The sequence below is a fragment of the Leguminivora glycinivorella genome, chromosome 6 (assembly GCF_023078275.1).
Source record: "Leguminivora glycinivorella isolate SPB_JAAS2020 chromosome 6, LegGlyc_1.1, whole genome shotgun sequence".
Lineage (NCBI taxonomy): Eukaryota > Metazoa > Arthropoda > Insecta > Lepidoptera > Tortricidae > Leguminivora > Leguminivora glycinivorella.
The window spans coordinates 10,431,180-10,444,664 of NC_062976.1; the positions used below are offsets into that span (position 1 = coordinate 10,431,180).

Consider the following 13,485-nt stretch of genomic DNA (forward strand, 5'->3'; position numbering starts at 1 on the left):
GAGCTTTAAAGCTTTATAATTTAATTCGAATAAGTTTTAAAGTTGAAAAAACATTCCCAATGTAATATCATTTGTTACAAGGAAGGAGTTAGGATACAGGAAAATTTTGAAGAGCTTAATGCTCCATGTGGCCTTGGAAGACATCAAATAGGTGGACATTATCGTAACTTTGCAAATCATCATTCTAAATATCAACCTTGGGACTCGATACTATTTTCACACTTTGTGATATTGCCCTAACGCACTGTGGAAACTAGGGATGTTACGGAGCTTCGGCTTCGGTTCCGATATACCGAAACTTTCGGTTGATTTCACACCTTCGGCTTCGGCTTCGGTTCCGATTGATTTCAAGCGAAAGTCATACCGAAACCGAAACTTAATGGCCGCAGTACGCGGCGCGTGCCTGGCTATGAAAACAGGTTTGGACTTGTATGTATGTATTACATACCTGTGCTATAACATTTTCAATCGTACAATAAGGCAGCGTTCCCACTTATGCGTCGCGTGTCTCGGGGCGCGCAAAGGGCGTCCGCGCCACGCCACCTGAGTGTAATTCAAAAAACGCCTCCTCAGTACATTTTGTATAGGAAGGACGTAAGGCAGCGTTCCCACTTATGCGTCGCGTGTCTCGGGGCGCGCAAAGGGCGTCCGCGCCACGCCACCTGAGTGTAATTCAAAAAGCGTCTCCTCAGTACATTTTGTATAGGAAGGACGTAAGGCAGCGTTCCCACTTATGCGTCGCGTGTCTCGGGGCGCGCAAAGGGCGTCCGCGCCACGCCACCTGAGTGTAATTCAAAAAGCGTCTCCTCAGTACATTTTGTATAGGAAGGACGTAAGGCAGCGTTCCCACTTATGCGTCGCGTGTCTCGGGGCGCGCAAAGGGCGTCCGCGCCACGCCACCTGAGTGTAATTCAAAAAGCGTCTCCTGAGTACATTTTGTATAGGAAGGACGTAAGGCGCGCCGCCAAGCGGCGCGGCGCGCGCCCCGCCGCCGCCACGCCACCTGGGGCGCGTCTTACGTCTTTCCTATACAAAATGTACTGAGGAGGCGTTTTTTGAATTACACTGAAGCGGCGTGGCGCGGACGCCCGTTGCGCGCCCCGAGACACGCGACGCTCTGGTGTGGCCGGTCACTTAGGTGTTCATTTTTATTTCCCATGCCTGTTTGATAATGTCGAGACTATACCTACACACCTAGGTAGGTACTGATTTGTATGAAGGTACTTTTTTAATTAACAATAAAAAATACGAAATAATAATACCACTGTTTTATTTTATTACTTGACGCAGGCGAAGGGAGAAAAATTAGGTACTAATTTCTCTCCCTCCGCGGCTTAAACATACATCTCCGGTTCCGGTTTCGGCTTCGGTTTCGGTTTCGGTTCCGATTTCGGTTCCGTTAATGCAAATTTAAAATCTCCGGTTCCGGTTTCGGCTCCGATAAAACCACCTCCGTAACATCCCTAGTGGAAACTTATCATCAAATTGTTATTTAGACAAAAGGACAACTATATCTTTACAAACTCATATCAACTTAATTAAATATAACAACACTTTAGGAGATCAGCATTGTGATGTACAATAATATTTTAGGTCCCAAGGCTGATTTGGCATGTTTTTAAATCTATAAACACTATGTCGGTGTGCAATAGTAAAGTCAAGTGTAAAAACTCGTATTATTGCTGCTGACAGTGTCGATCTATATAATACATATTAGATTTGTAAGTATATCTATAATTTAGTTCTCTCTCTTTCTTACATACATGGTAAAAGAAGACAATTTTATTTTTCACTCCGACAACAACTCAATTTTGGTGTAAGTAAAATTATGTTTGCTACAACTAGCTACATAGCTCTGCCTTTGCAAGTTTGTATTGCCAAATTGAACAAGATATTTATAATTAACTTATATTAGATTTCTCCATTCATTTGGTAGTGCAAACCGCAGGTTAACCAAAAGAAATAGACTTTTATCAAATTACATGTGTTTACCGGTTTTATCACCACTTCAAAACTTCTTATTCCGTTATACCTTCAAAGTTCACTTCAATATACCGCTTCAGAGGATTAACGCAAGTGATCCTAAGCCGATTTTGGCTCGACTTTAATTTTAAACCACTCACTATCACTTCACAAGTTCACAACGCCTACCCGAGGCTACAGTCACCGCCGACAAACTCGAGAACATCCGACGCACGCTCTCCGCAGTAGATGTAATATACGAAAAAGAAAGGACCTCACACGCCGGGGCCGGAATTAGAATCTGGACGTCCGTTTCGGTGCCGGACGGCTAAAACCGCTCGACCACCCGACACAGGTTAAATTTTCTTCAGTATATGCGATCCCTTCAGGGTTCTCCGGACATCTCTCTCGAGCTCAATCGCGTCAGTCGTGTGGTTTCCGCAGGGCGTGACGTCGGCGAGCCGGGCGCCGGGCGGCACACGGGCAGACGGCCCGGCGCGCGTCAGGGCGCCGCCTCCTCGGCCAGCTCCTCCACGGGCCCGGGCCCGCGCGCCACCACCGAGCCCGCGCCCACGGACAGCTCCAGCGGCTCGCAGCCCACGCGCCCCACGCTGCACTCCATGTCCGTGCTGCGTGTATCAATGGACATCGTAACTGATCATACACTTAAAATGTAAGCTAACTTCAGTTAAATTAATCCACGAAACGAATCGAGAGTTTATCGAGAAATGAAAATCATATATTGTTAAAAATATAGTTTTTTTTGTGTTTGTTACTGTTTTTCTACTAAATGTTATGTTTTTTAGTAGAATTTGTCTTATCTAAAGTTGTATTCATAAATAATGCAACAAAATAATACTATGCCTTCCATACAAAATGGATATATATCAAAGTTGATATATATCCGATATATATCATAAATATCCGATATTTTGATATTTATTATAAATATCGGATATTTTCGAACCCTGAGTGTATGACTATTTGGCACATATTTACTAAAGCCACGAAATATTTTCTATAACATACTCTTTACTACAAGTTATTATTGATAACTCACAGAGCGCTGGCGGTGGAGGCCTGCATCCTGGCAGTGTGCCACTGGTCGTTGGCCTCGATGGAGTCCAGCTGGTCTTCGCCGGGCGCCGTATTCTCACTGGTCGACACAGGTGACTCCAGGTTGATGAGGGTTGCCGTGGCGACCTCTTTGCTCGCTTCGTCGGTGTTTGAACTTGTTGATTGGCTCGTGTCGACCGATTTTGACATATCTGTGAAATGGAATAATCATGTAAAATTTTAAGGCTAAGAGTCAGAGTCCGGCACGTCTTAAAAGAGTCAAAGAAATGTTGAGCATATTTTGTGTCGACTGTCGATATTTAGCTAATACATAGATTGCCTCGATTCTTTTGACTCAAGTAAGTTGCGCGATATCCAGGTTTATTTACAATCATATAGTAACGAAGAGCTCGATTAATACATTATTTACACTCAGTTAATTTAAGTTTTTGTCAGATTAATGTGTGCGTGAGATTTACCATATTAAGTGTTAAATGACAAATAAAGTATAATAAGCAGAAAACCAGAACAAGAGAATCAAATGATGACACACACAATCATGATGTTTCAAATTTTGTGAGAATCAAATCATTCCAGCTAGATCTAGCTGATACTAGCTGTTACAAAGCAGTATGTGTCATTTCTTTAACTTAGTTTTTTTAATCTACCTTTAGTTAATAACTTTTCACCATGAGCTTCATTAAATACTTAGCAATTATTGTTTTGAATAATAAATAATATAGATGGAAAGTTAGTTACGGAACATAAAGTTTTATTCATTTTAAGAAAGACAGCCGAACAGTAAATTCAAAATTAAATGCGTCGGCGTTATAATTATGTTTTTCAGCACAAATCACATATTTATTTATTTATTATTTCGTTTTAGACAGGCAGCTGATGCTGGCACGTCTAAATCATACTTCACTTTGCACGATTTCACTTCTTAGATAGTTTGTCTAGTCTATTTTTAAATTGATTAACACTAGTAGAGTTCACAACTTCAGAGGGTAATTTGTTCCAAGCTTTTCACTATTCTGTACATTTGGTAAATATTTCTGTAATATATTTGGCAAGTTATGTACCGTTTTATTGGTAATGTTAAATCTTAACTGTGCACAGGTACAATCTACAGTACTAGCTGGATATGTAAGTTTCTAACCACTATCATGGACAAAGAAAGCCGGGTGAAGGATGAAACAAAAGCAAAGACCTGGTGCATGCATGTAGGTCAACCATTTCTTGAGCGGGCGGGTCTCACCGAACACCGGCAGAGCGCTGCGATGCATTACATCTGCAAGGCAATGCGTGTGTGCAGGGTAAGACGGTCTATACACGGGTCGGATCAAGTTATGATGGCAACAATTTTGATAGCGAGTGAATAACAAATTTAAAAAAAAATAAAAGTTTGACGTTTATGCTACGGCTACACACATAAATATTCGGATTATCGCGATGTATGCAGCCGAATATTCGCGAATACTTCAGCACTTCGCCCGAAGCCGAAGCCCCATCGCGTCGCTGTCGGTAATTTGCGCACATCAAAGGCGCATTTGCGTTGCTGCTCTGCGGCATTACAGTGTGGTCATACACATTCGCCGTAGGCCGAAACCGAAGTCTTATCACCAGGGAGTTTACATTTCCTGCTGGTTTCGTCATAATGACGTATTCATATAAACACACAGGATGTTTCAAAAAAACGTAGTGACACGACTTAGTAACCGTAGTGACTTTTATTTTATTTTATTTTTAATTCTAGACCTCAAGAACGTGTCTATCAACTTTTGATTATAAGTAACATAATAGTTTCTGAAATAAAATAAAAGAATTTAATGGGTTGGAAACAAAATGCTTTATTGTGTAATATCATAATTATATTATTAGTAGGTACTATCACTCAGTTTCGTCTTCTCCGTAGTCAACAAGTTGGAAAAAACAGACGCAAAATCGTTTCAATTCAAAGCAACTATGCCGTACAATTTTAAACGAATGGAATATCATAATTATTATCTTCGTCATCCACATCGACTTCATCGTTCATTGAAATACTTAATTCATACCTATTATATGTATACATTGTATATTTTCTACTCATATATGTTCCTCTCGTTCTTGTACCAAATCGCACATCTGATTAATCTTTCCAGTTTCTCGTTTAAATAAGTATAAAAGTATATTTTAATTATTATGAATCATACTTTCCATTATTAGGTACGGATAAATAAACGTTCGTTATTCCGTTGCTCTTTATGTTATGTATGTAGCTTGGCGTCATACGCCTGTCATCGGCATGAAAAGTACGCTCCCTGCTTATCACTATAATTCTATCGCGATTTGTGTAGCTGTAGCATTAAAATAACATTTGCAACAACGTGACTATCAAATGCGTTGCCATCTTAGCTTGGTCTGACTTTAGAAGTGAATCCATACTCCGCTCCGCTCCGCTCAGGCGGGACATTGTACTTACTCTGTCTCACTCACACAAGGGAGCAGGGTACGGATCCACAATAGTGTGATGACCGCGTTATACGGAGGTCAGTCGCGAGTCACTTTTTTGGCAAAAAAGGTTGACGACAACTGGACCCTATTCCACTAAGTTACAATAATGAAAAAACTAACAATACTGTTCATAAGCGTGTCATTGGTGCAGCGTATGTAAGTTGCACCAATGATGTCGGTTTTATCTTGTAATATTGTAACTTTGTAAAATAAGGCCCTGCTAAGCAGGTTTATGCTGTAAAAATAACACAGGGACTAGCACAAGTATGTAAAAAGCACATAAAATCTACATGGTAAATAGTAATCTTGTAGCACATACATACTACCAAGTTTCTGTGCAAGCTACTATGGTAGCGCATAATAGTGTTACTACGCTACGAAAATGTGCGTATTAAAGTAATAAAATATTGCTGAATAATCTATGTACAACTTTTAAAGTAGGTATAACTTTTTAGAAATCACCAGTTCAATCATTTAGGCAATGACCCAAATTAGGCCTTCTGAGTATGACGTTTCATACCTGTGTTGTGACTATGGTGGCGCTGGCGGTACAATACATGCGGATCCTATTCCTTCTCTAACGACCGCTTCACACTATTTTTTTATGTCCAAGTAAATATAGTACACCGATCCAACGATAGATCGGTTCAAAGAGCGCTAGCAAAGAACGCCGTCTTTACGTCCCTCAGGCACCGGTTGTGTAAATTCAAGAGACGCGATAATAGCGCGAGTAAGTCTCTCTTTTATTTACACGGGAGCGATTATCTTTTGTTTCTATCGACGATAGCTCATCGTTTACTCGATTTTGGCGGGAGCAGTCCCTCAGGCATGAGGATGCCGGTAAAGAAGTGTGTGTGTGTGTGTGTGTGCGTGTGTGTGTGTGTGTGCGGTACCTGGCCGGTGCTTGTGGTCGCAGCAGGGCGGCGGCGGCGGCGCGGGGCGCAGGGCGCGCAGACGCACGCGGTAGAAGCGCGAGGCGCGCGGCATGTTGTACCGGTTGCCGCTCTGTCACAATACGCATTCAGATTAAAGTTTCAAATTTATCACTTTTACGAGTCGATTCATGAGAGCTGGCAGATTGGAATGTCCAAATTTTTGATTGTAAGAATGACACTGCACGGGAAGCATGGTCGCGCGATAGACGATAAAATAGCAGGCCGTCCCTATCGCACTATTTTTAAGTGCGATAGGGACGGCCTGATATTTTATCGTCTATCGCGCGACCATGCTTCCCGTGCTGATCAATATACAGTCGCAACTGTCAAGAGCCACCATTAGCATATTTTCATTCACGTATTCGTGCCGACTCTTGTGAATCGACCTGTATCAGTGGTGAACTAAATGAAAACTAAAATAGATATCATACACGAAAGAAAAAACGACAAGGTTCGATTCCCGGCTCGACCACCAATGAGCCTTGTCGTTTTTTCTTTCGTGTATGATATCTATTTCAATTTATAATTTATATATAGTAGTATGACTACTTGAAAAAAGAACAAATCAAAAAATATTCAATAAAATAATTTGATTTGTTCCCTAGTTTCTTTTTCTTTTCTTTTCTTTATTTCATTGTAGTCATGTGCATGATACAGTAGGTGTTACAAGTATATATAGGTAGGTACATGACGCCCTGTAAGGACACACAATATTCTTAAAGCTATACTTAACTTATGACTTATACAATATATTATCTAATTAATAGTTCTATTGCAATTTTATTAAATAATTGAAATGAGTAACAGTTAGTTTTATTTATTTCTTATTTAGTTTGAGTCAATAGTTCATAAAAAGAAAAAATAATAAGGAGAATTCATAATTAAATTTTGTTATCATTGTGGAATTATAATGGGATTATAGCTTCACATTAAGAATCATTAATTAATTGCGTATATAGAATTATAATAATAAGAAATAAATAAATAATATAAGTTCATTATAAAAATATTAGATGTCAGCGGGTAGTAATTTACATCAATGTTTTGTCTTCTAAGAATTCATTTACGGAGTAATATGCTTTGTCAAGTAATATTTTCTTAATGGCAATTTTAAATTTATTATCATCGGGTTCCTGTATAATATGGTCGGGTAGTTTATTAGTTATTGTGATACATTGGTAGTGTGGTCCTTTTTTACACATGGCTAGCTTTGTGTTTGGTACAGCTAGCTTGTTTTTTGATCTATTTCTACTGTTATAGACTTGACTTTTGGTCTTGAATAGTTCAGGGTGCTTTCTTACAAAAAGTGCGGCTTCTAAAATATAAATACAAGGCAAAGTCAGTAATTTTAGTTGTATAAAATGCGGGCGACAGCTGTCTGGTATTTGTGTGTTAGTTAGGACACGAACACACTGCTTCTGCATGACAAACAATCCATAGGTGTCAGTACCGGGGAACCACAAGACCACACCATAGCGGAGCCATGAGTAGGCGTATGAGTAATATGCCGTCATTGCAGATTCAAGGTCTGTATTTCTTTTGAGAATACCAAGAGCGTAGACAAATCGTGAAAGTTTAGTTTTTACGTCCTGAACATGGCATTTCCAATTAATAGCTGTGTCTATGGTTATCCCTAATAATTTATTTTCGCTAACTTGTTCGATTTGTTCACCGTTTATTTCTAAATTTATATCTAAGGCTTTTTTTTGGAAGGGTTTAAATTGTAGGATTTTAGTTTTTTTAAGATTTATTAGTAGGTTGTGCTCTGTTAGCCAATTGTTAACTTTTTGCATTATTTGTTGCAGCTGTTCGTTACATTCTACGTTACTTTTGGTACCAAAGAGTATTGACACGTCGTCGGCAAACATGATACATGTTGTGTCTATCGCTTTAGGCAGATCATTTATATAGGCCAAGAATAGTAAACATGATATCACGGATCCTTGTGGCACAGAACATGTAGTTTGGTACATTTGTGATCTAATTGACCTAACTTCCTTTGTCTCCTGATCGTAGTAGTCTAGTTGCACCTGTTGGTATCTGTTTTGTAGGTATGACTTAATCCACTGGTGGGCAGTACCCCTGATGCCCATGTCATAAAGTTTGTTTAGTAAGATAGGATGGGATACCCTATCGTACGCTTTGGACATATCTAATAATATGCCCACAGCGTAATATTTTTTATCGATTAAATCTAAAATTGATTGTATGTATTGTAATACGGCAAGTTCGGTGGAGCATTTTTTTCTAAAACCATATTGGTTACTATTTAAAATATTATATTTTTCGAAAAACGAGTACATACGATTGGACATAGATTTTTCGTATATTTTCGATAGGGAGGGAAGCAAGGAGATGGGTCTATATTGGTTCACATCATGTTTTTTTCCACCTGGTTTTATAGTTATATAGTTATATAGTTGCATAAAATGAAAACTGTTTTAAATAATTTATTTCCTATTTTCCATTTTAATAACCCATTTTGATGGCGTTGAAATAGATGACGGCATTATGCGGGAGACCTATTGCTCCATCATACTCTCTGGCCAATTTTTTGATTTCACTACCACCACACATCAACCTACTAAAACTTGGTAAATGAATTCAGATCTGAAGTCCTTCTAATACTTTTTTAGGGTTCCGTAGTCAACTAGGAACCCGCTAGTTTCGCCATGTCTGTCTGTCCGTCCGTCCGTCCGTCCGTCCGTCCGCGGATAATCTCAGTAACCGTTAGCACTAGAAAGCTCAAATTTGGTACCAATATGTATATCAATCACGCCAACAAAGTGCAAAAATAAAAAATGGAAAAAAATGTTTTATTAGGGTACCCCCCCCCCCCTACATGTAAAGTGGGGGCTGATATTTTTTTTCATTCCAACCCCTACGTGTGATATATTGTTGGATAGGTATTTAAAAATGAATAAGGGTTTACTAAGATCGTTTTTTGATAATATTAATATTTTCGGAAATAATCGCTCCTAAAGGAAAAAAAAGTGCGTCCCCCCCCTCTAACTTTTGAATCAAAAGTTTAAAAAATATGAAAAAAATCACAAAAGTAAAACTTTATAAAGACTTTCTAGGAAAATTGTTTTGAACTTGATAGGTTCAGTAGTTTTTGAGAAAAATACGGAAAACTACGGAACCCTACACTGAGCGTGGCCCGACACGCTCTTGGCCGGTTTTTTTATTTATTATTATATGTTATAATACCTTTTTAGCGTAGCAATACTCCTTGGACTCGACGACGGCCACGGCGTAGAGACGGCGATCCGACTCGTGCTTGACTTGTATGCTGAGATCCAGCGCCGGGAGACAACCGCTATGCACGAAGTACATTATCGACGCTTCCTGCAATCATCACAAGTAATATTTTAATCATGTTGCCTTAGAATTAAACAATGAAACAGTATAATTCAGCATTGATGCGTTATGATTTACAATTCGGCAAAAAAGAATAGAAATGGAACATTTTTTTTTAATCGTAGCAACACATACTATTCTCATACAAAAGATTCAATAGTTGCCACATCCAAAATGGTTTGCATAGACGGGGGCGCCCCTATTATATTCTTTTTTTTTTTAGGCTTTACCACTGTGAGAGAAGTTTGTAATTTATCTCGGTCGACCAGTTTAGTTCAATAAATGTGCGCGTCTTTAAGATTGCAATGTGAAATTTTGACTCTTACATCAGTAACACATTCACTACCAGATAAGAAATAGCGCACTACGTCAGAAACCGGACGTTATCACCCGCTTGTATGGCAACAACAACCAACCCAGCGGGTTGTCCAGCATCCGAGCAAAGTTCGCGAGTGGCTACCAGACGGGTTCTTGGCGAAAGCGTTAATGACCTGCATGACGGTGTAGTTGTAGTGGTCGGGGTCCCACATGACGAGCACGGTCTGGCCGGGCAGGCAGGAGGACAGGCTGAGCGTCCCGGCGGAGAGGCCGAACGGCGTGTGGCAGCGCCCGCGCTTTTTGCCTTCACGTGCCGGCGACGATGACCTAAAATAAATTAAACAAGTAAAATAAGTCAGATATGTTACTCAAAATGTTGTAATGTTGGTCTCCTGTCCCAGTGAATCTGGCTAATAATAACATAAGAAAAAAATAGACCTGCTAATATGAGTTGCTTTTCACGATTTATGAGTTACTTGCGCGCAAGAACTCGGGCTAGCCGGTTGCCAATAGGTTCTCCTTTATTTTATTTTATTTTTTTATGCTGTAGGCAGCAAAGGAGCAGACGAGCCGCCTGATGGGAAGCAGTCATCGTCGCCCATAGACATAAGCAAACATCAGGGGAGCCACATATGCATTACCGATCTTTCAGAACCCTAAATACCTGACTCTTGAAGAACCTCATGTCATAATACAAGGGTACCTCAGAGGGTAGCTCATTCCACAACTTGCTAAAAACTATATTTCTATACTGATATTTTTAGACCAGGGTACAAACGTACAAAACTCTTCATTTTAAATGTATGATTACGAAATCTTACACTACAGGATCCATACTAATATTATAAATGAGAAAGTGTGTGTGTCTGTTTGCTTGTCCGTCTTTCACGGCAAAACGGAGCGATGAATTGTCGTGATTTTTAAGTGGAGATACTTGAAGGGATGGAGACTGACATAGGCTACTTTTTGTCTCTCTATAACGCGAGCAAAGCCGCGGGCAAAAGCTAGTTGTATTCATATAGCCAGCTTACCTTCCTTCACTGTCCTCCTCCTTAGCTTTGTCTACTTCCTCTGATTTCTTCTCGAGTTCCTTCTTCAGATCTTCCACTTGCTGCTGCAACAGGGCCTTCTCATTTTCCAGTGTCGCCAACTAAAAAACAACATACTTTTATCAAACAAATATTACTCGCTAAAGCGACTTTCATACCATAATTCGAACAGAAACTGATACAATTACAGAAAGACGAGTGTGGCCGGCCACTCGGTGCGAAAGCTTATTCCCTAATCGACTGTTCGGATGATTTGACGGATGCGAAATTGCATGGAGAAATTATGAATTCATTGATAAATTCGCCATGCAATCATGCAGCTCATTGTACCTGGTTTAGCTATAACAACAACCACAACACTTTGGTTGACCGGTTTTTATAAAAAATAAAGTTTTGTACTCATTCTCAAAGAAGGTTTGTACTTATATTGTAAATTCTGTTAATGATTTATTATTTATATTTATATAATATGTATACTTTTTTGACTGAGTCGGGACCTTTTCGTGGCAAATGTATGTACTTGTCTTTTGTGATGATATGTGTGTAAATTTATGTTGTTCGAATATTATGTCACGAATAAATTATTTCTAATATAACAGACCTGTGACCGTAAGAGCGGATCGCAGTCGTTAGTTTCCGGATCGGTGAGTTGCCGTATAGTATCTCTGTACTTGGAACACTCGCGCGACAATAAATGTTCTCGCTCGCGGAGCTCGTCCAGCTGGCGATCCTTTTCGGATAGTAGGCGTCGGGTAACATCGTTTATTGTTATCTGGAAGGAGTTGAATTTCTAAAAATTATTGTTGTTATGAAGACATGTATTTCGGCGAATAACAGTAATAAACTGCAAAATGTCTCACGTTATTGGTCCAATAAACAAGACACATGTAAACTGAAATTAGTGAAAGAATAAGTGACGTGCGCCTCCAGTGAAGTCCGGATTCGAACCGGCGTCTTTAGCAATATTTTTTTTATCGACTACTGAGTATCTCACTTCCTTTCCTTCCTTATTAGTGCGACAGAGATCGGAAAGTTGGATAGGCACCGAGATGTCTAGTTAATAAATTGTCTACGTGATTATGTAAACAGGCGGTTTAGCAGGCTCAAGCGCGAGAGTCCAAACTTCAAGTCGTGTTAGATGTCTGGACTCGCATGCGAGAAGGCAAGCTACGCTAACCCGCCTGCAGGGTTAGCACATGATTGCCGCAAGATAGATCGCACGTCTTCTTCTAATTGTATATTTCACATAAGGACGGGTACGTTTAGTCTATCTCGCGCCAATCATGTGCTAACCCTAACGGCCCAGCCACGACATTGATCTAAGCGCGACAGCGGTGAGCGGCAGCCATACGTGCGAATGAAAAGTCCCATCGCTGTGTCTCGCTCCTATGTATTGCCGCCGCTCACCGCTGTCGCGCTTAGACCAATGTCGTGGCTGAGCCGTAAAGCAGGATAAAGTTAAAATCCTTCTCTACGTAGAAATGCTCTATCCTTGTTCTTACTTGTTTCTCCGCCTCATATTTCGCCTTCAGCGCATTGATATCCTCAGTATACTTCTGCTGCAGCTCTGCCGTCACCTTCGCTATCGCTTCCTCCTTTTCAACCTCGGCGTTTTCTTTTGTCTGCATGACTATGGCGTTGTGACTCGTTATCTCTATGACGTCTGATCGCTCGATTTTTTCGAGGCTGGACTCTGATGGCGACCGGTCCATATTTGTTAGGGCTACGAGACGGTACCTGTACAAAAAATTCAAAAAAAGTTCAATATTAACATGGCGATGCGTAAATCGTGCAAGCCGCGTCATCGTGATCCACTTTTGTAGCCACGCCGGTCATTTGACGTTTTTGGAGGTCAAAAATTTAAGCATTTAAAATCATACACTGACTCAGCGAGTTTATCGTCTCAAGGCAGTCAATGCCCTATGTAGAGTAAACAAGTTACTCGGTACACATGTAGTCTAGTCACCGTTCAACGTAAATAGTTAACAGCAAAAAAAAAGCGGCAGCATGGTTTGTCAACGTGTAATAGTTTCACAAATTCGAATAAGAACTCTTGATCTTGACTTTCATAGTGAAGTACCATCAACGAGCATTATAGCATTAAGTCCGTCTTGTGTGCAATAGGTTACTTGCCTCCTAGTCAAATCAGCTTCTTTTTAAGAACTGTCAAAACGAATTTGAACGACTTGCTAATATGGAATTAATATGAAATCGAATTGAGTGACGTCACGGTCAATTCAGTTACTTTTTATATTTCTATTGGACTTAATAAATAAAAATTCGATTTAGAAATAACTTCTGTCCATGTC

At 40.0% G+C, this 13,485-nt stretch overlaps 1 protein-coding gene across 3 annotated transcripts in view; it reads right to left on the reverse strand.

Moving 5' to 3' along the window:
* Positions 1–1,473: 1,473 nt before the first annotated feature.
* Positions 1,474–13,485, reverse strand: part of LOC125226876 (RB1-inducible coiled-coil protein 1) — a 33,220-nt gene continuing 21,208 nt past the window's right edge. Inside the window, exons 15-23 of one of the 3 annotated variants that reach the window (XM_048131035.1) lie at positions 12,679–12,913; positions 11,778–11,948; positions 11,159–11,277; positions 10,301–10,454; positions 9,660–9,797; positions 6,408–6,519; positions 4,229–4,309; positions 3,023–3,230; positions 1,474–2,591 (exon numbers count right to left, since the gene is read on the reverse strand). In XM_048131035.1, coding sequence (XP_047986992.1) covers positions 2,465–2,591; positions 3,023–3,230; positions 4,229–4,309; positions 6,408–6,519; positions 9,660–9,797; positions 10,301–10,454; positions 11,159–11,277; positions 11,778–11,948; positions 12,679–12,913 — 1,345 coding nt within the window. In that variant the 3' untranslated portion in view covers positions 1,474–2,464. Of the gene's footprint in view, positions 2,592–3,022; positions 3,231–4,177; positions 4,310–6,407; positions 6,520–9,659; positions 9,798–10,300; positions 10,455–11,158; positions 11,278–11,777; positions 11,949–12,678; positions 12,914–13,485 lie in introns of all 3 variants that reach the window. The other 2 variants (XM_048131034.1, XM_048131036.1) reach the window with 2 other exon arrangements.